The sequence below is a fragment of the Osmerus mordax genome, chromosome 2 (assembly GCF_038355195.1).
Source record: "Osmerus mordax isolate fOsmMor3 chromosome 2, fOsmMor3.pri, whole genome shotgun sequence".
In the NCBI taxonomy this organism is placed as follows: domain Eukaryota; kingdom Metazoa; phylum Chordata; class Actinopteri; order Osmeriformes; family Osmeridae; genus Osmerus; species Osmerus mordax.
This window is the reverse complement of record NC_090051.1, coordinates 12,997,154-13,022,146: the sequence shown is the minus strand read 5'-3', so window position 1 is coordinate 13,022,146 and position 24,993 is coordinate 12,997,154. Positions and strand designations below refer to the sequence as shown.

The 24,993-nt window shown below is 47.7% G+C and overlaps 1 protein-coding gene across 2 annotated transcripts in view; it reads left to right on the top strand.

Annotated features, from left to right (window-relative positions):
• zeb2a (zinc finger E-box binding homeobox 2a) overlaps window positions 1–24,731 on the top strand; it is a 51,348-nt gene extending 26,617 nt beyond the window's left edge. Inside the window, exons 3-10 of one of the 2 annotated variants that reach the window (XM_067254485.1) lie at window positions 10,182–10,439; window positions 13,471–13,539; window positions 14,673–14,879; window positions 15,197–15,411; window positions 17,256–17,364; window positions 17,713–19,679; window positions 20,065–20,167; window positions 22,206–24,731. In XM_067254485.1, coding sequence (XP_067110586.1) covers window positions 10,182–10,439; window positions 13,471–13,539; window positions 14,673–14,879; window positions 15,197–15,411; window positions 17,256–17,364; window positions 17,713–19,679; window positions 20,065–20,167; window positions 22,206–22,804 — 3,527 coding nt within the window. In that variant the 3' untranslated portion in view covers window positions 22,805–24,731. Of the gene's footprint in view, window positions 1–10,181; window positions 10,440–13,470; window positions 13,540–14,672; window positions 14,880–15,196; window positions 15,412–17,255; window positions 17,365–17,712; window positions 19,680–20,064; window positions 20,246–22,205 lie in introns of both variants that reach the window. The other variant, XM_067254476.1, reaches the window with a different exon arrangement.
• Window positions 24,732–24,993: the final 262 nt, after the last annotated feature.

The following is a 24,993-nucleotide window of genomic DNA, read 5'->3' as shown; positions in this document are numbered from 1 at the left end:
AAGAGGGAGGGTAAGTAAGTAAGTAAGACTTTATTTATATAGCACATTTCATACAAGAATTGTAGCTCAAGGTGCTTTACATAAAATCAATAAAAACAATAATACAAGTGATAAACAATTCAAACAAAAATAAAAATCCCAATAAGATTTCTGTTCAAGAGAAAAAACAACTTTAAAAGTAGGAAAACCCTTTTGAGATAAAATTACTTAAATGCTTCGGTAAAAAGGTAGGTTTTAAGCTGTCTTTTAAAAATGTCTAGAGTGTTTGCTTCCCTAATATTTATGGGTAATTTGTTCCATAGTTTTGGGGCGTAATTGACAAAGGCCGAATCACCAATCTTCTTATGACTGCTTCTGGTGACCTCTAATAGGCCTGCATTTGATGATCGCAGTGTTCTAGCTGGTGTGTAGTTTATAAAGGAGTTAGCAATGTAGCTAGGTCCTTGTCCGTGTAGAGCTTTGTATGTGAGGAAAAGGACCTTAAAGTCAATTCTGAAGGTAACAGGGAGCCAGTGTAAAGTAGCTAGGACAGGACTAATGTGTTCTCTCCTTTTAGTTTTGGTTAATAATCTAGCTGCAGAATTTTGAATGAGCTGTAGTCTTTCAGTGGTGTCAGAGAGAGGGTTTGTGAGGGCCCAACGACAGGCCGGACCTCAACTTCCCCTTTCTCTCTCTTCTCAGTTTTTTTTTCTTTCCTCCGCCTTTGTGCTGTTTTCACACACCTATCCCTGAGAGACACTCAATTGGTGGCCATGTCGACGCCAACAGCACCAGACCACCAGCACAGGCCCATAGCTTTAAACCCTGGTGAGGTGTACGGTTACTCAAAGGGGCTCCTTCTCTCCCTCCTTCCCTCCTTCTCTCGCCAGAAACAAACCCAGCCACCTTTGAGATAAAGCACGCCCGTGGTCTCTCTTATAAGAGTCAGCTCCGAGGTCTCTTTTAATAGTCAACTCAGAGGCATTTTTCTTGGCGCCTCTGAAGTCGAGAGGCAGCACTGCTGAAACTGTTCTCTCTCTCCCTCCTTCCATCCCTGCCTCCTTTCCTCCTCCTCTCCTTAACTCTCCCGCATCTCTCCTCCTCTGTATCGAGTGGTTCACAGGCTGTTGAACATGTAAGAAAACAGTAAGTCATTGGGCTGCAACCGAGCTGTGCTCTATCCCCCCCCCCCCCCCCCCCCGCAACCTCCCTCTCCCCCGATCCTGCCCTGCTCTCAGTCCCTCCCCAGGGGTGAATTACAGAGTAACTCTCCTTGTTGTTTTCAAGACCGCATGTGGAACAGGCTGGGTAGCATAGCTGTAATTATATAACAGTCTGCCAACAGGTTGGTGATGGAAACTCTGCAATCTGTCTCTCTCTCTCTCTCTACCTCTCTCCCTCCCTCCTCTAACTCTCTCTCTCTTTTTCCCCCTAGAGATTTTGTCCATTCTTAGATTCTTTGTCTGCATAGTTGAGAAATGATTAGGTAGCTGGTGCCAGGATATCTCCGCGCTCCAGAGGTGGTTTCCGGTGGTGCCTGTTGTCTCTGACCCTCGTCAGACATAGCTAGCGACACACACAGCTAGCGACACACAGCTGGCTGGAGTTACATCCTGCTGCACAGACACAGCTAGCTCTTTGCATAGTTGCTGCGCACACTCACAAACACTGATCGGACCACTTTGTCTTGCAAATGGCAGTGTGGAGAGTTAACCTCAAGAGTTTGTGATTTTGTCTCTTTCTCACCATGACTACCCCCGCCGCTGGCCTCTGTAACAGCATTGATGCCTGTGAGGGCAGGAACGGAACTCTGTAACGGGCTCGGGTGGAATGGATAGGACTTCCGCTCTGGATGATAATCCGATCCCTCCACTGGCTCCCCTGAGAATCTCCTGGAGTGGAAGAGGCCAGTCTCCACAGGAAGTCGCAGGAACAATGGCCTCTCAAATATTTACAGCAACCCAGCTCATAATCGTCCATCCTGGTCTCGTGTTTACGGCGTGTAGGGAGGGTGTGCAAATGTGTGTCTGACTTGGAATGTGTGTGCGTGTGTTTGTTTGTGTACAGAACGAGGGATTCTGTAGCTTAGCGGCACGTTAGTACGAGCCCTATTTAAGTGGCATAAGCTGCATCCTAATTATCCACTTGAACTAATTACCACCTCTTCCTTAACCAAGGTATCCTGAGTGGACACATACATACATACACCCACCCACCCACTCTCTCTCTCTCTCTCTCTCTCTCTCTCTCTCTCTCTCTCTCTCTCTCTCTCTCTCTCTCTCTCTCTCTCTCTCTCTCTCTCTCTCTCTCTCTCTCTCAGTCACACACACACACACACAATACCTAAGGTAAGGTTTGCGTGCACTGGTGTGTTGTTTGCAGCAGATCTTCTGCTCAGGATCATAATAAACCAGCATGGGGCCATTCGGACACAGACCATCACCGGGGTCAAAGGTCACTCCCCCTGCAGGGGTTGCTGGGGGAGGGGTCAGGGGTCAGAGGACAGAAGGAAAGCCTGCTCTCTCTTCAATACCAGGTGGGCGCTGCTATTCAGGTGATTGATTCTGTACCGGTGTGTGTGTGCGTGTGTGTGTGGGAGGTAGGGAGAAAAGAAGGGAGGGAGGGAGGGAGGGAGAAAGGGACAGATGTGTTTTACAATCTCATTACCATGTGAAAGAGCAGTCCACATTTAGGGGTCTTGAAACTGTTACTCATCGTGGTGTATTATCAGTGGGACCCCTTTTACACATGCACTCGCACACACACACACACACACACACACACACACACACACACACACACACACACACACACACAAACTGACCTGTTGGAAGTCCTCCTGACTACACTGCCAGCTGGTGACTGGCAGCAGATCACTGTAGTAACCACAGACCAGACCACAGATGCCCCTGACATGCCCACTGAAATGCCCATCTCCCTACCTCCCTCCCTCTTTCTTTCACTCTATCTCTCCCTCTTTCTTCCTCTCTCAATGCCTCATCATTTCTTCTTTTTTTCCTTTCTATTTCTCTCCCTCTTTCTATTTCTCTCTCTCTCTCCTTCTCTGTCTGTTTCTCCCCAGCCTCCCTCACTCTCTCACACTTCAACCCCCCCCCCCATTTCCTCTCAGTGTTACTATGTTCTCTCCGTACTGGCACAGAAGGAGCTGCCAAACGGAGAGTGGGTGCCGATGCCTGAATGCGATTCAGGTTTTGCTTAGCTTGTCATAGAGGAGGGGGAGACAGCTTACAGTAATCCTGCCGCTCTACCGTATGTTATTGTTGCGTCCTAATTAATGCTACAGGATGAGAGGAGGAGGGTATCAGATGGAAGCAGCACAGCAGATAGATTTATTAAGGCTCCTAATCTGATTCAGCTAAATTAATTTCGCCCTGATTGCTTGTATTCATCCGAATTTGCATACGTTTCTGCACAGGTGATTTATTTGATGCCGCCTCTCTCATACACACACACGCACGCACGTAGACAGACGCTCACAGACACATACGTGCACGTATATGTATACGTGCACCCAGTCACACACATTCACGCACACGCGCACACAGACTTACAGAAAGAGAGTGTGATCAACAAAGCTGTCCCCCAGTGATGTTGGTAATGGACGGTGGTGTGGAGGATGTGTGGAGCACACTGGCGGATGAGACGGGGGAAAGGGGGAAGGGGGGGGGTGTTGTTAATCTGGGGTACAGACCACCGGAGGCAGGTGGTCCTGTGGGGGAAACGGTGGGGGGGGCGAGGTGGAGTGGGGTGGGGTGGGGTTGGGGCGCAGCTTATGGAGTAACCAACCTGGCACGGAATGTCCCAAACAAGTACAAACACATGGCCAGGTCTCTGTGGCTGTAGTGGATTATATAAAGGGTGTGTGTGTGTGTGTGTGTGTGTGTGTGTGTGTGTGTGTGTGTGTGTGATTGTGTGTGTGTGTCCATGCCCCTGCACTGTGGCAAAGGACCTGGGTCTAGCAAAACCAGGCTGCTCCTTGTGACACATTTCCAACTCGGAAACAACAACTCTCCAGTATTCACAAGGGTTTCAGATTGTTGTTTTACACAAAACCTCTGTGCCTCCCTCAGTGACAGGTTAAATTGTTCTGTACTCTGACAGCAGGCCGTGGAGTGACAAGAGCAGGAATATCACTCCTAGAGGCAGGAGCAGGATTATCACTACTAGAGGCAGGAGCAGGAATATCACTCCTAGAGGCAGGAGCAGGAATATCACTACTAGAGGCAGGAGCAGGAATATCACTCCTAGAGGCAGGAGCAGGAATATCACTACTAGCGGCAGGAGCAGGAATATCACTACTAGAGGCAGGAGCAGGAATATCAATCCTAGAGGCAGGAGCAGGATTATCACTACTAGAGGCAGGAGCAGGAATATCAATCCTAGAGGCAGGAGCAGGATTATCACTACTAGAGGCAGGAGCAGGAATATCACTACTAGAGGCAGGAGCAGGAATATCACTACTAGAGGCAGGAGCAGGAATATCACTACTAGAGGCAGGAGCAGGCATATCACTACTAGCGGCAGGAGCAGGAATATTACTCCTAGCCTGAATATTTCATGAGCAACCTGAGTTCCTGCTGGTGGTGCTTAAAATGAGGCTCATAATGTCTCATTTTGTGGCCATCTGCACCCGAATCCATCTGCACCCGACTCCCCCACAAAGGTGAAAATCACATTTGGCTTCGGAGCACTGGACCAAGCTAGATACACTCACGGACGGGACTGCACTCAAAAAGAGACAACCAATCTTTTATCCTGTTGAGGTTGATTTTTTCCCTGAAATCAATGCAAAATATGGAGCACCTCGAACTGAAAATAGCGCTAGCGTAAAATCGATGCTTAACCTGCAGCCAAGAGCAAAATCCATTTAGTTAAGTGAATTCATGTTGACTTGGAAGAGCAAATTAAAAGCCTGAATTGATCCGTGTGGTTATTATTTTGACGGGTTGTTACAGAGTATGGAGGGAATAGTCAGTGGAACAACAAACACTGATGTCTTAATGTATCACAGGCTTAAGCAGTCCAGTGTTGTTGACCAGGCTTTTAACTGGTAGTCTTTAATGGGAGAGGAGCCATTGTGGTGTGTATGAATGTGTGTTTGTGTGTATAAGTGTGTGTGAGTGTGTATGTTTGTGTAAGTGTGTGTATTTGTGTGTACGTGCATGCGTGTGTTTGTGCAAGTGTGTGTGTGTGTGTTGAAACAGTAAGAGCAGTGAGTGACCAACAGGACAGAGTTACACAAGTAAGGCTTGCTGCATCTGCTGGTAGATTTGCATATTAATTGACAAATATTCACTCCAAACAGGGACAAAATGAGTCCTCCCCTTCTTTCATGTCTAGACTTGTTTTTCTATTTCTGTTCTTAAAAATCATTAAGGACGTTTTAAGCCCTTTTTCAATCCGACATCAGCAGACGAACGAGTGTGTATTCTATTTTTCTTGAACATGGTGCTTTTCTTGTCCTCCAGTCCTTTCACCTTGGTTTGGGCTGTGTTCCTGGCTAACGGGGCCATGTTGAACTGTCTATTCTATCCTTAACCTCCTCCTGTTCTGTGTGTGTCCAGGGGGAGCCTTGCTGTCTTCTTCTGTGTGTGTGTGTGTGTGTGTGTGTGTGTGTGTGTGTGTGTGTGTGTGTGTGTGTGTGTGTGTGTGTGCGTGTGTGTGTTAGTGAGTGTGCCGGCGGGGGCCCTGAGCATTTGTTGAGAAGAGTAACATGTGCGCGGGCAGGGCACAGATGGTAGCTCTCTGACGGAGGGAGGGAGAGAGGGGAGGGGAGGGAGGGAGAGGGGGAAAGGTGGGCCGTCTGGGCACTTGAAAACTCCGATCTTTCTCTCTCTCCCTGTCTCTCGCTCTCTATTTCTGTCTCTTTCCCCCTCTCTCTCTCTTTTCCCTTTGCTTCCCTTCTCTTCTCTTCTTTTTTTCCAGCCTGTTGCTCACAACCCAGTAGATAAATGGGAGTTTAATTTAATTAGAGCCAGGCTACTGTGACTGAACTCACGACAGGCCCACAACTGTCCTCCTGTCTGGCACACACTCACACACATACGCACACACACACACATGCATGCGCACACACAAACACACACACAGACACACACCTACACGTGTGCCTAGTTTCCATGGTCAAACAGAAGTGTAGTTCTGTCGAGGCCTCAGCATGGTCAACAATGCCTAACTAACATGATCAAACATTCTCTAAATCCAATAACTTCAACATGACTTAATACATCATTCAATAACATCACATTATATTAGTTTATTTCGACATCTTCTTAATGTGGAACTATACTGCCTCCCTACCTTGGCAGAGCTACCTGCACTGACTGACGAAGGTTGAATCACTTCCAGCACACAACCGCTAGGCAGCGACCTTATTTCCACGGCAACGCTTCCTTACCTAACTCACCTCCCTCTCCCCTCCCCCTCCAGCTGTTCGCTCAGGTGATCTGCACCACTCACAGACGAGCCAGGAGAGCGAGGGAGAGGGGGGGGGAGGGAGGGAAAGAGACAGAGAGAGAGGGAAAAAAAGCGAGAGAGAAAGAGAGCAGTTTTTCTTCAGTAGCTTCCACCTCATCTCTCATTATTAGCTGGTAGCGGACGGTGTAGTGAGCGTTCAGTCAGAGGCACCTGGAGCCTGAAACCGAACGTCTGGATCTATAAACACGTCAAATACTGGGATACTGTCTCTGTGTTGGGAAATGGAGCTGGGCACACGGAATAGCACACAGGAGAGAAGTGGAGAGAGCAGGACGAGACAGAGAGAGCTGGCTGGATGGTTAGCCCCTGTGAGGGCAAGCGTTTTGCTTTACCTCATGGATGGTGTGGGTGTTTGGCCAGCGCCTAGGGCAGCTGGGGGAGCAGCTTTGGAAGAGGCGCTGGTGAGGACTGGGGATACTGACGGATTTGTAATTCTGTGCCAGGTATGGTATACAACTGTTTGCAAGCCTGGGAGCCAGGGATAGTGGAAATGTGCTGGGTGATGTTTAAACCTAGTCATCAGGTAAAGGTCATGCATTAATTACAGAAAAATACATCTCTTGGGTGTATTAAGACTGTAGACTTGCTACTGGTCAGTGTTTTCTGTGGTGAACTGTAATCTTTGTACCAGTTTAAATCTCCAGTTTATTTACATGGTGATTTGATGAGAAGATATAATGTAGTGACCTCATTGGTGAGAAAGCCCTCCTCACCCTCCTACTCTCCCACCATCCCACCCTCCTTCTCCTAGAGACACTCCAGAGATCTCTCTCCCTCCCGCTCTCTCACCACCTGCACTAAGCTGTCTGAGCCGCTAAACACACAGTCCCCTGTTATCTCCGATCGATGCTGCATACCTTTGTGAAAGCACCTGCCCCGGAACTGGAAACATACTCAGAGTGGGGGTGGGTAAGGGGAGGGGGGGGAGATGGAGGCATGAAGTCACCAAACCCCCACCACCCCTACCCACACACACCCTCTCAACAGGAACAGCTGGACAGATCTGTTTGCATAAAAGAAGCCATTCTTCTGCTGGGGTATCTGAGAGTGGTCTGACTCGGAGAGGAGAGGTGAGGAGAAGAGAGAAGGGGAGAGGAGAGGTGAACAGAGGAGAGGAGATGACAAAACTGAACAAGGAAGATTAATGTGTCTTTGTGAAGCGTCTTGCAGGGGTTGAGAGAGGAAAGAGAGAGAGAGAGAGAGAGAGAGAGAGAGAGAGAGAGAGAGAGAGAGAGAGAGAGAGAGAGAGAGAGAGAGAGAGAGAGAGAGAGAGAAAGAAAGGGGGAGGGAGAGAGAGAGAGAGCAGGGGATAGAGGGAGAGAGAGCAGGAGATAGAGGGAGAGAGAGCTCAACAGAGAAGGAGAGGGAGAAAGAGAGGGAGTGGTGTGTGAGGAGAATGAGTGCGTTGTTGCAGGCTTTGTCTCTGGCTCCTTGAATGAGCACAAAGGGGGAATCGTTGGAGAGGTGACGGCCAGAGACAATAGACCTCTGGGAGATCAGCAGGTCGGAACGGCGGCGCCCAGACACACAATGGAGGTGTAGCAAGACGGCAGCGAAGGGCGGCGCTCCGTCAAAGATGTCACCGGAACAAAGCGCTCAATTTAACTCTTGGTTCTCTGCGGGTTTTTATCGCGCAGTCTGTGGACTGTAGAACCTATGTAGCTAGAACACAGTGCTGAAATCACTTTTCCAAACACCGGGCAGTTTCCCGTTGAAGGATAAACAACCGCTGTACATACAGGTGGTAGTGGTGGTGTGTGTGCGCGCGTGTGTGTGTGTGATGGCTGGATAGCAGGACTATAGGTCCTTTCAGATAGACGTGAACAGAGAGCGATCTCCTGCCTGCAGCCAGAGCTGCGGTGACATCTGCCTCTCCCCCAGACCCATGTGACCTGGGAGGCAAACAGAGTGATGAATGTCCTTTGTTAGGGAGGTCACTGGCTTTTCTCTGTCTACCCACCCGCCACCCCAACGCAGCACAGATACTAAACAGTCCCACGCTGCCAAAGTATCTGAGCAACATTAGAGAAGTTTCTAACAAACAGTTGTCTTGGAGTTTTTTATTCGCAAACTTTTTTCTTTGTCAGTGACCTGGGATATACACTGGCAGTATGCTCTCTCTCTCTCTCTCTCTCTCTCTCTCTCTCTCTCTCTCTCTCTCTCTCTCTCTCTCTCTCTCTCTCTCTCTCTCTCTCTCTCTCTCTCTCTCTCTCTCTCTCTCTCTCTCTCTTCCCTCTTTCCCTCTTTCCCTCTTTCTCTCTCTTTAACTCTCTCTTTACTCATTACTCTATTCACTCATGCACGTTTGGTTGGAGGAAAAACAAGTCCTCTACAAAGTGGACAGGATTCTAGCCGGTTTCTGTTCCTTCCCGAGGTTTGAACAAGGGTCAGATATTTCATTCAGCGAAAAGGCACGACCACTATTGTTCCTAGGCCAAGGTGGGGGAGGATAATGCGAGGCAGTGTGAGAGCGAGGTTAAGACGTTGAGAGTGAGATCATATTATATCCAAACGCGTACCTAGACCACACAACGAGCATTCACGTCTCACTCCTCAACTCATTCTCTCCATCCCCCCTTTCTTTTCTTTTCGGTTTTTTGATCCGAGAAGGCATTACCCTGTCTGAACTCCCCCTAAATCCTGGTGGTCACACCTCTTATTAAAGGGGCTTTAGTCCCACGCCCTTCCATCCCCCTCCTCTCCTCTTGGTATACAGCCCAGGTCAGCAGATTTCGGCCCAGCCCACTGTGACTCCCCTTTTTAATTTGCACCTGTTGCGCAGTTGTCTAGGAGGCAAGTGCCGGCCTATACAGTCAGACAAAGATCATATTATGAACAGACATGCGCTGCCTAATCTCCATGTATCCAAAAGGGGGAAGACTAGAAAAAAGAAAGGGAGCAGGAGAAAGAGAGAGAGAGGAAGAGAAAAAGAGAGAGCGAGCGAGCAGAGCGAGAGAGAGAGAGAGAGCTGGAGGGCAAGAGAGACGGAGAGAGAGCGACAGAGAGAGAGGTTTTTGTATTCTGTTTCCTGGTAATGCTGGAGAAGGTTATGAGGGAGAGATGTGAACGTCGATGCTGTGAAATGATCACATGGAACAAAAGAATACCCACTCAAACAGGCGGTTGAGTTGAACATGCTCCGGCCTCTCCCCACCACCCACCAGCCCTCAGCCCTGCATCTGGCAGAGACCTCTGCAGATAACGGGCTTGAGAGCTTGGCGAAATATTGCTTTATTAGGCATACCCAGAACTCAAAATGAACCTGAAAATTGCTCTCGTTCTTTCCACCCCTGAGGCCCTCCTTCCTGCATCTAGTTCCCATGATGTCATGACTTCACATTTTTTTTGCTGTTGTTTCTTCCCCCGCCCACCCCGCCTCCCTTGTTTCTCCTCCCGACGGAGGGCTGGCGGTTCTCATGCACCTTTATCTCAGTATTGCGGTGCGTCGAAAAGAGCACTTTAATTCAAGTCGAGGCTTAGTCCCGACCCAGACCCCTGTTATCACGCTCAGCAATGTAATATTTACAAGCACTCCATTTTGCCTCAGTCCCCTGGGTGTCTGGCTGCGTGGAACGCTCCCCAAACTCTGCAGGCAGGAATGTGACTTTCCCCTAAGCTCCCTCGCCCCGAGCCATCAGAGCCACTAGTGCCAGGTCTGATGTTGTTTTAGAAACCTAACAGTGGTGCTTGTTTGTGTGTTGCAGTGCTGAACTATGAGAGCGTGGTGGAGACAGGCTCTGACACAGACGGGGATGAGAGGCCGCTAGTCTCCCAGGACAACGGCCCAGCCAATGGGGAGGAGGGGAGCCCTGCAGGCCTGCCCCTCATGGAGGCGTCGCCCCGAGTCGGCCATGCCCTGCTGTCCTGCCGGGGGGAGGAGGGGTCGGAGGTCATGGATGGCCGACAGGGTCACCTCGCCTGGCGTCTGGGCGATGACCTGCACGGGCACCTCAACGGGAACGGTGAGTGGTCTTCTCAATGCGCCTTTGTAATGTCCATCTTCCACACGACTCTGGACTGGAGATTGAGTCGTTCTGTCTTTAAATGCAGTTTCTCAAGTTGTTGTTGTTTTGTAGAGGGTGGAAACATGAGCTTAGTTCTGTTGGTGGGCTTTGTAATCGAGCTCCCACCAGCAGCTTAGCTGCTCCAGCTCTCCACACTGAGACCTCCAGCTTGCTCTCACATCCACTCATGACACGACAACCACTCACACTCCCTCATCTCTCACCCCTCTTAGCCCTCCCTCCCGTTTTCTCTCCTCCTTTCGTTCGCTTCACTCCGTCGATGAGAGCTCGCAGCCTCCTCATTGTTTTCTCATGGTGTTTTAAATGTAGAGATGAAGTCAGAGGCGTCAGCCAAGCAGGACACCTCACAGTATTTCAACAACAAGAAGCTCATTTCTATTTCGGTTGACCCCTCATTCTGACCCACACGTATCGTTTTTTCTTCTGTCTAATTAGACCCAGTTTAGCTGGCTGTGACGAGCGCAGTCTCCACAGCCCCGTATTCACCCGCCTATCAGCGATGATCAAGCTGCACATGTGAAACCTGTCACCCTCTCACCCTCTCTCCTCCCTCCCCCCTCTATTTTGTCATCTGCGGCATCAGTGACCCTCCCTCCCCCCCCTCCCTCCCTCCCTCCCTCCCTCCCTCCCTCCCTCCCTCCCTCCCTCCCTCCCTCCCTCCCTCCCTCCCTCCCTCCCTCCCTCCCTCCCTCCCTCCCTCCCTCCCTCCCTCCCCTCCCCTCCCCTCCCCTCCCCTCCCTCCTCCCTCTATCTCCTTTCTCTCGATTTTCCTCCTCCTTCCTTCCTCTCATCTGTGGCATCAGTGACAGGACAGCGAAAGTCGCAAGGGCCGCAAAGACAAATACTTTTAATTAGGAGCCAAACGTGGTCGTTGGGAGGGGCAGGATGGGGGGGGGGCAGGGGCCTCGTTAATGACCCTAAATGAAATCTTCAGTTTTATGATGCTCATTTACATGCATAATAGGTCCTTGGTTTGAAGGCTGTTTGACAGATACAGAGTGAAGAGAGAACTCATGTGAGACACCCTGCTTTAACAAACGGACCGCCATCGCCCATTCGTCTCTGCTAATGACCCCGCCGGTACAAACGCAGCTGAAATGGGAAAGAGAGTGTGCGTGTAGGTCCAGGGAAAATCGCACAATGGTTCAAAACTCAAACGTAAATGAAAAGGGGAGTGTTGATTGATCACTGTCATTGCAAGGAAGCTGTTTCAGAAATTATCCCCAGATGATTCCATCTATGTGTGAACTAGCCATCTACTTACGGCCTTCACATTCAGATGGAGGTCTACAGAGGTTTGAGTTTGAACTGAAGATGGCTGAGAGGATGGAGGGGACTGTGGCTGGTACTAGTCGGAAGGCACAGATGGCAGTGTCGGGATTGGCAGTATCTTTCGTTGCCAGGAGAAACAACACGTTTGTGGGCAGAACAGAAATACACTCCACAGCAGAGAGAACCGGCGAAGATCTGTTACTATCAATTCAAAATGCTAGATATCTCAAAGACCTATGTTTCTTCTCCTTTTAAAATGAAGTGATCTTACCATCATAACTGAACTGAACTCAGTATAACAGAGCCAGTTAGAGAGAGAGAGAGAGAGAGAGAGAGAGAGGGAGTGAGGGAGAGAAAGAGAGAGAGAGAGAGAGAGAGAGAGAGAGAGGGAGAGAGGTGTCACTTCAATAGAGTAAAAAGGACAAGCACATTAAATAGTGCCAGTTTGAGTCAAACTGACAACACATAAAAAGTTGAAACACAGTTGCCACAATCCGAACAGAAATTCTAATTTGCTGTCCATCTTGTCTCTTGAGGAAAAAAGGAAAACGATAGAGAAGAACACAATGGGCCTCCATTTTGTATTTCATAGCCTATAGAGTGACGGTGGAGGGAGGGGTTGACTGAAAATAGAACGGTACAGTTCTCGGTTCTACGAGAGTGCTACAGGGTGTGACTTGCTTTTGTCTCTACTCTGCTCGCAACGAAACTGTAACCCACAAAAACAAAACCTGTGCTGGAGAGAGAGAGAAACCCATACTGCAAAGTCTGGTACTGATTCTCTTCCCAATGAACCTCAAGTTTTTCATCAGAGAGGGCCCACACTTTCCCAGTAGATCTCTGAGGCACTGAGAACCGTGAACTGAGCAGTTCAAAAGAAACCTCAAACTGTGGGAAGAAGTCTTATAAAACAGAAGAAAATGTATTTACATTTACCCTGCGCAGTCCAACCGAATCATTTGACAGTTGAAAGCTTTTATAGCTACAGTATTCTGTAAAAATTTATGATTTGACAATCTTCACAAATAAGTCGTATTATCATTATGTCTCGTGACTCATCAGACTCGTGAGAAGGTTCATAAGGTATGAAAATACAAAATCAAGTTCCTGTTGAACACTCAATCTGTCTTTGAGGAAGGAAGTTTAGTAAAGTGACCTGCTGCCATGACATGAGATCATGCAACAGCAAAACACTCCTGATCTCAGACCTTCTCCCTCCCTCTTCTCTCACTTCCTCCTCCCTTCTCCTCCTTCCTCTCCTCCTCCTCTCCTCGTCTTCCTCCTCCTTCCCATCCCTCGCCACCTCTCCTCCTCCCCCACCTCCCCCACCTCCTCCACCTCAAGCCTCTTTCAGCAGGGTGTGCAGCATATCCCTCCTTTGAAGGCAAAAGCTTACGATGCTTGTGACTGTAGTCTTGGAGTCACATGTTAGAGCCCAGGAGCAACAAACACAATAGACTTAGTATACGTCCAGGCAGGCGGGCCCCCATTATCAGTGGAAATACCTTCATTTTAAGAGCTGTAGTGAATGGATACTAGAGGTGCTTGTTAACTGAACTGTCAAGGCAGCCATACGGCGCATTCCCTCTGACTTAGCCCGGGGCGCCTCCTGCTCCCTGCTCACACAAGCAGTCATTGATGGCTGGGTTAGCTACAGTCCATAGAGGATTTAACGCTTCTCTCCTTCCCTCGGCAGATGAAAGGAAGGAGGAGTACGAGGCTCTCGGACCCGAGGGCTCTCTCCACGCTGTAGGAAACGGCACAGGTGAGGCCCGCCCCCCCTCGGACACACTCAAATCAGGCGCCCTTTACGAGGCTAAAGCGCACCGCCGTGTCATAGGGTGTCACGATTATTCCACCTATTTCACATACGAAACACATCTTCTTTGTGGTGGTCTAGGGAGACGTTCGCGCGAGCACTCACACAAACACATACACACACACACATACACACACACAGTCAGACCCATGTGAGCTAAGCAACCCTGTTCTGCATCAAGTAGGAGAAAGACAACATTTGTGAGTTGTTTGTAAGTTGAGCATGAGTGCAACGCAAATTGCATTTTGCTGCGCAATTGAGTTTTGGCCCAAATCTTATTTGTTTGGTTCATGTACTTTCAAATTGGTTTTACAACAAGACAATAAAAAGCACGTTTGCCCTTGCTGCAAGTCACAGAGCATTTCAGAGTAGCAACAAAGTGTTATGTATTCTTCCCTTCTGGTCACTGTTGGGTGCCCTCTATGTTCAGAATATTGTTGACAAAATTAAAATCTGAAGTATGATTATTTAGAATCACAGCTGAGAGTACAGGAAGGGACCTGGGGTAAGTGTTCAGGCTAAACAGTCTGTCTTAATAGTCAGACTGAATACTGTGATGCCTACAGGCTGTACTAGGCTAATGAAGGCATCAGATACCTGATCCAGCATTAACTCTGATTGTTAGGCAGTTGTAAACTAACATGATCTGCCCCATAATTACATTTATGGTCTAAATTATGTAGAGGGAAATTCTAAGTGAGATCCGCAAACCCAGCAAATCTAATTGCAACTTAACCGAATTACCAGCTGCATCGAAAATATTTAAGTGAAAAGCTAAAAAGCTCTTTTCAACCATTTAAGAAGGCTTGAGAACACGGCTTAATGCTCAAATTGTCTCTGCTTGTTCTTAGTAGAAGCCATTATCTGACATCATTAATGGTAACTTGAATGTATACCACCCCCCCACCCCCTCGTAGCGCCTTAATGGTTTCCTCCGTGTTCCTCCTCACACTGAGGCCAGTCCATCATCCTGTGGACCACAGCATCCTATGCCCAGAGTTGGGGGTGGTTGGGTGGGGGCAGCACATGAGACAGCATCATAACTCTTTTACCTCCTCTCTCTCTTTTCCTCTGTGTAGTCAAGCACATCGATGGTGTCCCCGAGTTTGTCCCCGACTTTGACGACTTCTTCACTAAACGCAAGCTGGAGGAGGGCGATGGCCACCCTGCCAGCATCGCAGAGTACCTGCAGCGTGGAGACACCGCCATCATTTACCCAGAAGCCCCGGAGGAAGTGACACGACTGGGCACGCCAGAGGCCCTTGGTCAGGATGAGAATGAAAGTGGTGAGAGTCCAGATTCAGGAAATACATTCTACTATGCTGTCCACAACTTCCTCCTATTAGGAATAATGGGTGTATACATAATAGGTCCCAAAGCACTGGAGGACCCTGGTGCATTGGGTGTCTGTCATATGCTGTAGCCACTCCAACACGCAGCGGTGTTGGAGTGGACAGCAAATCATGAAACAATCCTTCCACAGTTTTGGAGTACTGCCCATCAGCTAGCTGCTGACTGCCTTTGATTTTTCTCCTCCTCTTCCCGCCCTTCCTATTCCTCCTCCTCTTCTTCCTTCCCCCTCCCCCCCCCCCCGCCTGTGCAGACCTACCACCTGGGACTCCAGATGCTTTCGCCCAACTGCTGACCTGCCCTTACTGTGACCGGGGCTACAAGCGTCTGACTTCCCTGAAGGAGCACATCAAGTACCGCCACGAGAAGAACGAGGAGAGCCTCCCCTGCCCCCTCTGCTCTGAGTGCTTCACCCACCGCACGCAGCTGGACCGCCACATGGCCACACACAAGCCTGGGAGAGATCAGGCAAGACACAGCATCACATTCTCTCCATTTATACCTCATTTTCTTCTTTGAAAGTCTGTTCGTATCAGAAGGTTTCGAAAAAACTGTGTCATTTGGCATCTCTCTCGTTTCCCTCAGTCTCTGAGAATTTTCTTTCCCAGCTTCCTCGCTGCAGCCCCTGTGAGTAAAAATAAAACCGTATTCTCCTGAGTGAATGATTAGGCCAGTTTCCTGAGCTGTCGTTCGCTCGCATCAAACCCGGTTCGTTTTTCAGCTCTTGTTTTAGATATGAGAGCCGCCACTGCGTGTTCACAGCTGCATGTTGCTCCCCCAGCCTCCGCCTACAGTGAGGCGCGCGTAGGATGTGGAAGCATATTGACTTCCCCAGGCCATCTGAATTCTTACATCAGCTGTTGCTGGAACTGGAACACATTTGATTAGAAATTAGTGCTAGTAAAAGATAGTGCTAGATATGGATCGAGCGTTTCTCATGGACTAGTTATGAAGCTTTTTTAACCCGTTTTTTTTATGCTTGTTATTTTGGGGATTATTAGTATGAAGACCAGACAAAGGAATATGGTTGTTCTAGAAGTGCTATGGTTAGCATTCTGGGCCTATCCTTTCCTGAACAGTGTTTTATTTAAATGCAAATTAATAGTTAAATTATCTAGTTATATCCTAATTATTATTAAAAGTGAGATTCAAACTCACATTTGTCTGAGCCCACCGTAACAAAAGCAGCAATCACCTCTCCTCCTCCCCACCCCCTCCCCCTACTCCCCCCCCCTCCTCCCCCCGCCTCCCTCACCTGACCCCCCCTTCTCTCTATCACCCTTAAACAGGAGCAGATGGCCGTTTCCTCTAGTGACTTGGAAGATCATAATCCTCAAATGACTTTAAGTGTTTGTTTATTTGTGTGCTTCCTCTTAGTTAAATAGTTAAAGAGACACTAACAGGAGGTCAGGCAGTCACCATGGCGGCCTGGCTCTGTGGTGTCTGAACCGTAGACCAGTCTGGTGTCTGAATCATAGACCACTCTTTGGTGTCTCTGAACCGTAGACCACTCTGGTTTGTCTGAACCGTAGACCACTCTGGTTTGTCTGAACCGTAGACCTCTGTGGCTTCTGAATTTTAGACCATTCTGGTGTCTGAATCATAGACCACTCTGTGGTGTGTCTGAACTTTAGACCAGTCTGGTGTCTGAACCGTAGACCAGTCTGTGGTGTTTGAACCGTAGACCAGTCTGTGTCTGAACCGTAAACCATTTTGGTGTGTCTGAACCATAGACCACTGTGAAAATTGGTGAATTTCCTCACCCACCAAAAGTACAATTATGGATTTTTACCATAGATATTATTGGTCTGATTTAGATTGAGTAGATTTAATTTAGATATATTGAAAAAAAAATGTTACACAAAATACTGGCTTGTTTAGAAAGGAGATTTGTTATATTAAACATTGTACTGTTTAATGTGAACACCTCCCACTCTTTCACATAAACTTCTCGCATCTGTGAGGGGGCTCTATTTCACCCGCTGTTATTTTTGTTTGTTATCTCATTTGAATTTCAAACAGAGACAATGCACCTACACTGAACAGTTACCTTTGAAAAAATCCAAGAATTCAACCCACACTATTTTCAATACTCAAATGAGGGCTTTCCTTATCAGTTACAATACATTCCTAAACCATGGGTGTGATTTGATTAGCCTTTACAAATTCTATGTTTCACAAAATATTTTGTACGTAAAAACAAATTAATATTCTCTTCAAGGACGCTACCTTCTTATCTACATCTGCGTGTCTAGCCGACTCCTACTCTTTCTAGTAGCTCAGAAGTAAAAACTCCCTTTTCTCCTCCACAGCCTCCTCTGTTGAATGATGGGTCTGGAAACCGAAAGTTCAAATGCACCGAGTGTGGAAAAGCCTTCAAGTATAAGCATCATTTGAAGGAGCATCTCCGCATTCACAGCGGTGAGTACTCCTCTTGGTTTTCAGCCATTCATTTTGAAATATATCCTTTTCATATGCCTCTGCATGATTGAGGCTTATGCCATGAAGAATTTAGATTGATAATGTTCCTTTTTGGCCTCTGTCAGCAAATGACTCATTTCTGTTTTATAATAGCTCACTAGACCTGTTTCATAACTGACTAATTCAGCCATATGGATGGACCCATAGCTCAAGGAGCCCAAAATGGAATGGAAATTTTAAAAGAAATTGGTCGCTCAAGATATTTAGGCTTTTCTGTTACTCATAAGATTTCATATAACCAGCCAACTGCAATATGAGTTTCTAATACATAACTTTTTCCGACTGCAGGTGAGAAGCCGTACGAGTGCTCAAACTGCAAGAAGCGCTTCTCTCACTCCGGTTCCTACAGCTCCCACATAAGCAGCAAGAAGTGCATCGGCCTGATCGCCATCACTGGACGAGTACGCAACGGAGGCAACGCCAAGGCCGGCTCCTCCCCCAACTCTGCCTCCTCCTCCCCGGGAAGCCCTGCCCTGGCCCAGCTGCGTCACAAGCTGGAGAACGGACGTCAGGACCAGCAGGGTCACATGGACATCAAGGCAGAGCCCATAGACTTCAACGACTACCGGTTACTGATGGCGTCTTCGCATGGCTTTGGGGGTCCAGGGGTGTACCTGAATGGAGCCGGCCGAGGGGGTAGCCCACTGGGCGTCCACAGCTCATCCCAGAGCCCCCTGCAGCACCTGGGGGGCATGGGGCTGGACCTGCCCCTTCTAGGTTACTCCGCCCTGGGGAACAACCTGAGCGAGGTACAGAAGGTCCTCCAGATCGTGGATAACACTGTGTGCAGGCAGAAGATGGACGGGAACCCGGAGGAGATCTCCAAGCTCAGGGCTTATATGAAGGAGCTGGGGGCCCAGATGGAGGAACATAAGAGGGCCCTCTCTTCTCCCCGGGCGGGCTTCCAGGTGATGGGCCACAGCAGCCCCACCAAGAGCATCATCGATTACACCCTGGAGAAGGTGAATGAGGCCCGGAGCCTGATTGACGATTCCAAAAGGCAAGTGGTTGACATCAAGAAGGAGAAGCTCAACAACTCCATGGATCTGGGTGCCGAGGAGAAGCAACCCCACGAGCCCAGCCAGGCCCACTTCCTGCCCTTCTCCTGCCAGTTCTGCAAGGAGACGTTCCCCGGGCCCATCCCCCTGCACCAGCACGAGCGCTACTTGTGCAAGATGAACGAGGAGATCAAGGCCGTCCTTCAGCCCAACGACGGTGGAAACCCCGGACGCAGGGGTGGGTATCCGTCTGAGCAGCAGGCCTCCATGCTGTCCTCGGTGCTGTCTGAGAGAGGCGCCTCCAGCCCCGTCAACCCCTTCAAGGACCACGTGTCGGTGCTCAAGGCTTACTTCGCCATGAACACCGAGCCCAACTCGGAGGAGCTGCTGAAGATCTCCATCGCCGTGGGGCTACCGCAGGAGTTTGTCAAAGAGTGGTTCGCTCAGTGGAAAAACCAACAGCACAACCACAATGCCAACTCCAGAAAGCGCTCACCGCCTCCAGACCGCAGCAGCGCCGAGATCAACCACAGCCTGACCAGGTCGCCTATGGTTCATGCCGACCGCGATTTCCACGGCAGCTCCTCTAACGGTGACTCCTCCCACAGGCTCTCAAAGTCCAATCATTTTACAGTCAATAAGCAGATAACCGACAAACCACTAGACTCCTTGGACCACCTAAGGACCAGCACTCCGTCTCCCCTGAACCTCTCCTCCACCTCCTCGAAAAACTCCCAGAGTAGCTCCTACACTCCAAACAGCCTGGTCTCTGAGGAGCCCCCTGGGGAGCCCCTGCCACTGGACCTGTCCCTGCCCAAACACATGAGCAAGAGAGCCTCTCTGGGAGAGAAGAGGTCCAAACCCAACGGCTTCATGGTGGAACGCAACGGTGTTGAATCCCACACACGGGAGCATGGGACTGGACCCATGGACCTGGTCAGCATCAAGAAGGAGTTCCTGGGCTCTGAAAGCAGCAACGCGGGTGGGAACAGCGGCCACCAGATGGAGAAGAGTGCCAGCCCCATCTTCGGGATCAATCCCTTCGGTGGCGGTCACATGTACACCTCTCTGCCCCCCCATGGAGCGTTCCCACCCCCCACCTTCATGTCCCCGGCCCAGGCCTCCATCCCCGGCCTGAGGTCCTACCTGGACCCTATGAGCTACCTGCCCCACATGGCCTACACGTATGCCAACGGGGCTGCCACATTTGCAGAAATGCAGCAAAGGAGGAAGTACCAGAGGAAACCAGGTTTCCAGGTGAGATCTTCTGTGTAGAACTGGTGAAGAACTAAGCCACATTGATCGAACAAGTAATGTATGCTAAGTAATCAGCTAAAACATCAGAGAATCAAATAATTTTGTTTAACTGGATTTACGTTACTGTATTTGTCAGTTAAAAGAATGTAATTAAACGTATGCTCCTGAGACTGTAAATACCTTCTTACCCCTTCAAACAAAAACACAATCCAGTATTAAAAAGCGGCCCATATGTCTCCCTGAGTCTCGTGGCTCAAAGGGTCTCACACAGGTCGTCTGTCTAAGCCATGTCCAGACTGAGGCTCAGGCCCAGCAGAAGGTGTCTATGTTTAGGTGACAGGTGTGGATTACTAAAATAATTGATACATCTGCTGGTGTGTTGCAGGGTGAGCTACTGGACGGCACAGGGGACTATCTGTCAGGCTTGGAGGACCTGACAGACAGCGACTCCCTCCTCTCCCGGAAGAAGATAAAGAAGACAGAAAGTGGTATGTACGCGTGTGACTTGTGCGACAAAACATTCCAGAAGACCAGTTCCCTCCTAAGACACAAATATGAGCACACAGGTATATAACATTTGGACACTTCTTTTTTACCCCACCCCCTCCTTCGACTCTGTGCCCTCCTCCCTTCATGTTCTGTCTTATAAATATCGCTCTTTTCGTTCTTTCTTTTTTATGATAGCTTTTTCCATTTTTTGTCATTTTTACATTCTTTCTTTCATCTTTTTCTGCATTCTTTAAGTTCTATGTTTTCAAATCCATGGCCTTTAACATGTCCCTTTCTTTTCAACAGGGGGTAGGAATGTTTAAGGGATACATTTAGTAAAGTCAATATAAACATCTGTTACTGCGTTCCATTCATAGCGCTTGTGTGTGTGTGTTGAAGTTCACATGATGACTGTCAGTAAAATGACCTGTGAACAGATACCAAATTAATCCCTTTGGAGAACTACAGCCTGCACTGTCATGGCACAGACAGTCTGACCAGTGGAGAGTTACCTCCATTCCGACTTCCTGTTTACTGCTCATGGTGTCCATAGTAACCTCACTAGCAGCCATTTTAGAATACATCTTCTCTCTTTAAGGAAGTTATTTTTCCAGTTAGGTCCTGTGTTGTGTGGGTGGGCGTTATGGTGTGTGTATGTATCTATGTGAGCGTGTTTGTGTATTTATAGCTGTACACAGATTCCAGGCCTTCTCAGTGGCAGGTCTTAGACTTACCGAACCTGGCGGTATTTACCAGAGCCCCAGGTCTGGGTCTTTTAGAGAGGATCTTAAGGTGTGACCTCTACTCTTGGGGACTCCTCTTTCACCGGGTTGCATCGCCCGTCATCCGTTCTCCCCCGTCACTCTGGGCAGGAATGCGCGGCAAGGAATCCGCTGTCTCGTCTATTTTTGCTCCGCTGTCGGGGTGTAGGGGAGGGCGGGAAAGGAGGGTGGGGAGTATACAACTATGCCAACTATGGAAGATGTTGCAGGCATTCCAAGGCTATTTGCGGCTTGGAATTGCCTGTGTGTGTGTGTGTGTATGTGCGCGCGCATCAGTGTGTGTATGTGTGTGTGTGTTTGTATGTACTCACATTCCCCTGTGTGGTTGCCTCCATGTGTGTCAGTGTATTGGCATTCTCAGGTCGGGAGGCGTTTGTGCATGTGTGCGTGGGATGTGCGTTTTGGAGCGGTGTGAGATTGGGCAGATTGATCTGGCATCAACAGGTCCACTCTGCTTAACAGAAGTCTGATGCAGGAAAGATATTTCCGGTAGAAATTAGTTGTAGATGTAGTAACCCTCATGAGGAGGTGGTGGTGTGTGTGTGTGAGGGCCAGAGAGAGGGGGTGGTGGGTGTTATGGGTGTGAAGTTCCACCCACAAATACACCCATCACACCGTCATGCAAACGGTGGCTAATCCTCATCAGTTTTAATCTGGACCTATGATGTCATGAAAACACACACCGTCGACGCAGCCAGCTGCTTCTCTCTCACCTCGCGGCCGCCATCAGATCTGGGCTCAGGCTCAGCTTGCTGCAGTTGCAGACTAACACACAAAGCGATGAAGTGTGTGGGCTCTAATTTCATCTTCCCCTGCACATGGGGCTTGATGCGGTACTTTAAACAGGGTTTTTTTTACAAACTCAGAGCTGGGGATATCTGGGGATGTCTGGATTCCTCATGACTGTGGGCAGGTGGTTATTTGTGTGACAAGTCATCACACCTAGAGTCATATCTACTGTTTTGTTGTCTGGGACCAATGGCAGAAGTGTATTGTTGTTCATTTTTCAACATGTTAGGAGAACATGAAGTTGTTCGGAAACATAATGAAATATTCTCTGCACTTTGTATGCACTTAACATGATTGGTACATCCAATGTAGAGCAGATACAATCCACCCTAACTCTGCATGTCTTTGTCCTTTCCCTTGAAACTGTTTAACATCCCCTGTGTGTATGTGTGCAGTGTTTCTAGTGAAGAGGACCCCTGGTCACCATAGTAACACGTCCTCTCCCCTGTTTCCTGTGTCTCTGCAGGCAAGCGCCCACACCAGTGCCAGATCTGTAAGAAAGCCTTCAAACACAAACACCATCTCATCGAGCACTCACGCCTACACTCCGGAGAGAAGCCCTACCAGTGTGACAAGTGTGGGAAGCGTTTCTCCCACTCTGGCTCCTACTCCCAGCACATGAACCACCGCTACTCCTACTGCAAGAGAGAGGCGGAGGAGAGGGAGGCTGCAGAGAGGGAGGCCAGGGACAAGGGGCCCCTGGAGCCCACAGAGCTGCTGATGAGGAGGGCCTACCTGCAGGGCCTGGGGCCCCTGGGATACTCCGACCCCGAGGACCAGGCGGAGGAGGGTGGAGGCACCATCCTGAGAGACGGATCGGAGGGAGGAATGAGAGGACGAGAGAGGGAAGTGGATGAGGCGTACGAGGAGGTGACAGACAGACGGGAGGAAAGTTTCAGGGAGGGAGAGGAGGAGGAGGAGGACGAGGGCGACAGCAGGAGCCTGGGAACGCAGATGGACTTGATGAGGGATGGCGAGGAGGGCAAGGACGTGGCTCATTCGATGGATGACAGTTCAAGAGAAGGGAAAACAGACGCCAAGTCGGACCAGGAGGAAGCAGACTGATTCAGTGCTGCAGTAAAAAAGAAGAAGGAAAAAAAAAGAAAAAAGAAAAAAAGCTTTCAGCAAATATTTGTCATGTTGGTTTGTTTCATTTCCTTTTTTCCATTCTTCCAGCAAACATGAAACCTGCTCTGTTTCAGAAAGAGAAGGGGAGGCTCAGTCATAGGAGTGCTCACCTCGAGCTTCTGAAGATTGTAACTAAAGATGGAACTCATGCATATGGTGACTGCTAACATCAGAGTTGTAAAGACAAACTGGGTGGGATTGTTTAAAAATCCACATTATGCAAAAAAAAAACTAAAAAAATGAAGTAATAATGATTATCATTATAATTAAAAAGAAAATGAAGCTGTTGTCAATGTACAGAATTAAGGCCTAAAAGCTGTGTGGTGCTATAATGTTCTTAACCCCTGTGTTACATTGTGTTTATACCCCAAACCAGGAAATTGCACTCCGCCCCTTTAATCACTACAAAAATACGTTTGAAAAAAAATGAAAGAAAAAAAGCCTATGGATATTTATACCGTGCTTGAAGACTCGGTAGCAGTCCTGTCAGTGTTGTGTTTTGTCTACCACTTACTGTGATGTCCTTGGTTTTATCCTCTTTTGCAAGGCAAACTAACCACACAATTTTGGGCCTCACAATTTTCTTTATGTGAAGGAACTTTAAACCTGTGTGATTTTTGATATGTTGTGAGTCTTAAATGGACAGGAGAGTGAGAGAATGAGAGGAGAGAACAGTGAAATATGACAGGCTACTCCATATGAGAGTCTTTGTGTGTTTTATTTTCTCAAGAGAAAGCCTTATATGCAAACCTTTTCACCTGTGCGTTTCTGCAAGTGCCATCCCTGTACAGTGTACATCAGAGTTGACCTGTGTTATCTTTGCTCTGGCTTCAGTATTAAATGAATATTTCACCTTGTTTTTTGAAGTACCTATGTCAGTATTAGCATAGATAGACGGCAGTTTGTTAGTTTACATATGTTTGTGCAATTTTCTGTATTATTCATGATCTTTTGTCAGTATTACATTTTTAGTTTTTTGTTGATTTTTCCAACATAAATTTCATTTTGTTTTTATTTTAAGATTACCATTTTATTTATGTGACTCATTTTATATTTCCTAATTTTATTTATTTCATACTGTAGTGTACAGTATTATAGTTCCTCAACAAATAGATATATTTTAGTAAAAAGGATTCTGTCATTCACCTATTGGAACAAATTATGAATAGAGAGCATCTATGGTATTTGGAAACGTTAATTGTTCAATTTAAATTTCTTTTTAGTTTTTATTTCCTTACAACTACTGGAAATTCTAAATTTGGGGAACTTTTGATACAATATTGTGAAAACACTGTATTTTTTGAGAGTCAAAATCCGCTTTATTCATCCATTTGAAGTGATGAAGAGGGACTGATGATTATGAAATTCCTGAAATGTCTGAAGTATTATTGAATTTTTAATTTCTCTTGGAAATGACCATGCTCGAATAAATGTAGCCAAAATTAAATTTTAATAAAGCTGTGTTATTCTTCTTGTAGTGTGTGTGTACCTGTGTGTCATTGACGATTCAGATATACTACACCAACAAGATTTGTCATGCACAACTGCAGAATAACACATTCTTAATTTTGTACAATTTCAGTCAAGACATCATTGGCGTACACAATTTTATGAATGCTATCCCTCAGGCTTGTTGAGGTTGCAGATAGAAGTTGTCAGCCACATGAGAACCACTTATACAGCTGGCAGATAATTTATCATCGACATATTCATCAGTTTGATTATTTATCTACAGGCATAACTAAGATCACTACAAACAATAGAAGACGCAGGATGATTACAGTTACAAAGTTATACATTTGCAAAACATTTTCCCCTTAGTCTTGGTATATTGATGTATTTTTCTTAGTATAATTTGAATCCATTCCAGTAATAAAGAAAAAGTATCTTCAAATATGTGTACTGTAGATTTACTGGGAATCCTTATCTGATGTATGATAGACTTTTTGTCCACACACATTTTCCCATTAATTTGAAAGTTCCTAATTAACATGAACTAATTGAACCTTTTATTACTTCTTCACCACAGCAGTTTTTTTTAATAAAAAACTACAATCTCATATTAAGAAGTAATTTATTTCTGTCTTCACACTTATGACTGGTCCTGCTGAACTCTGATGTCCATT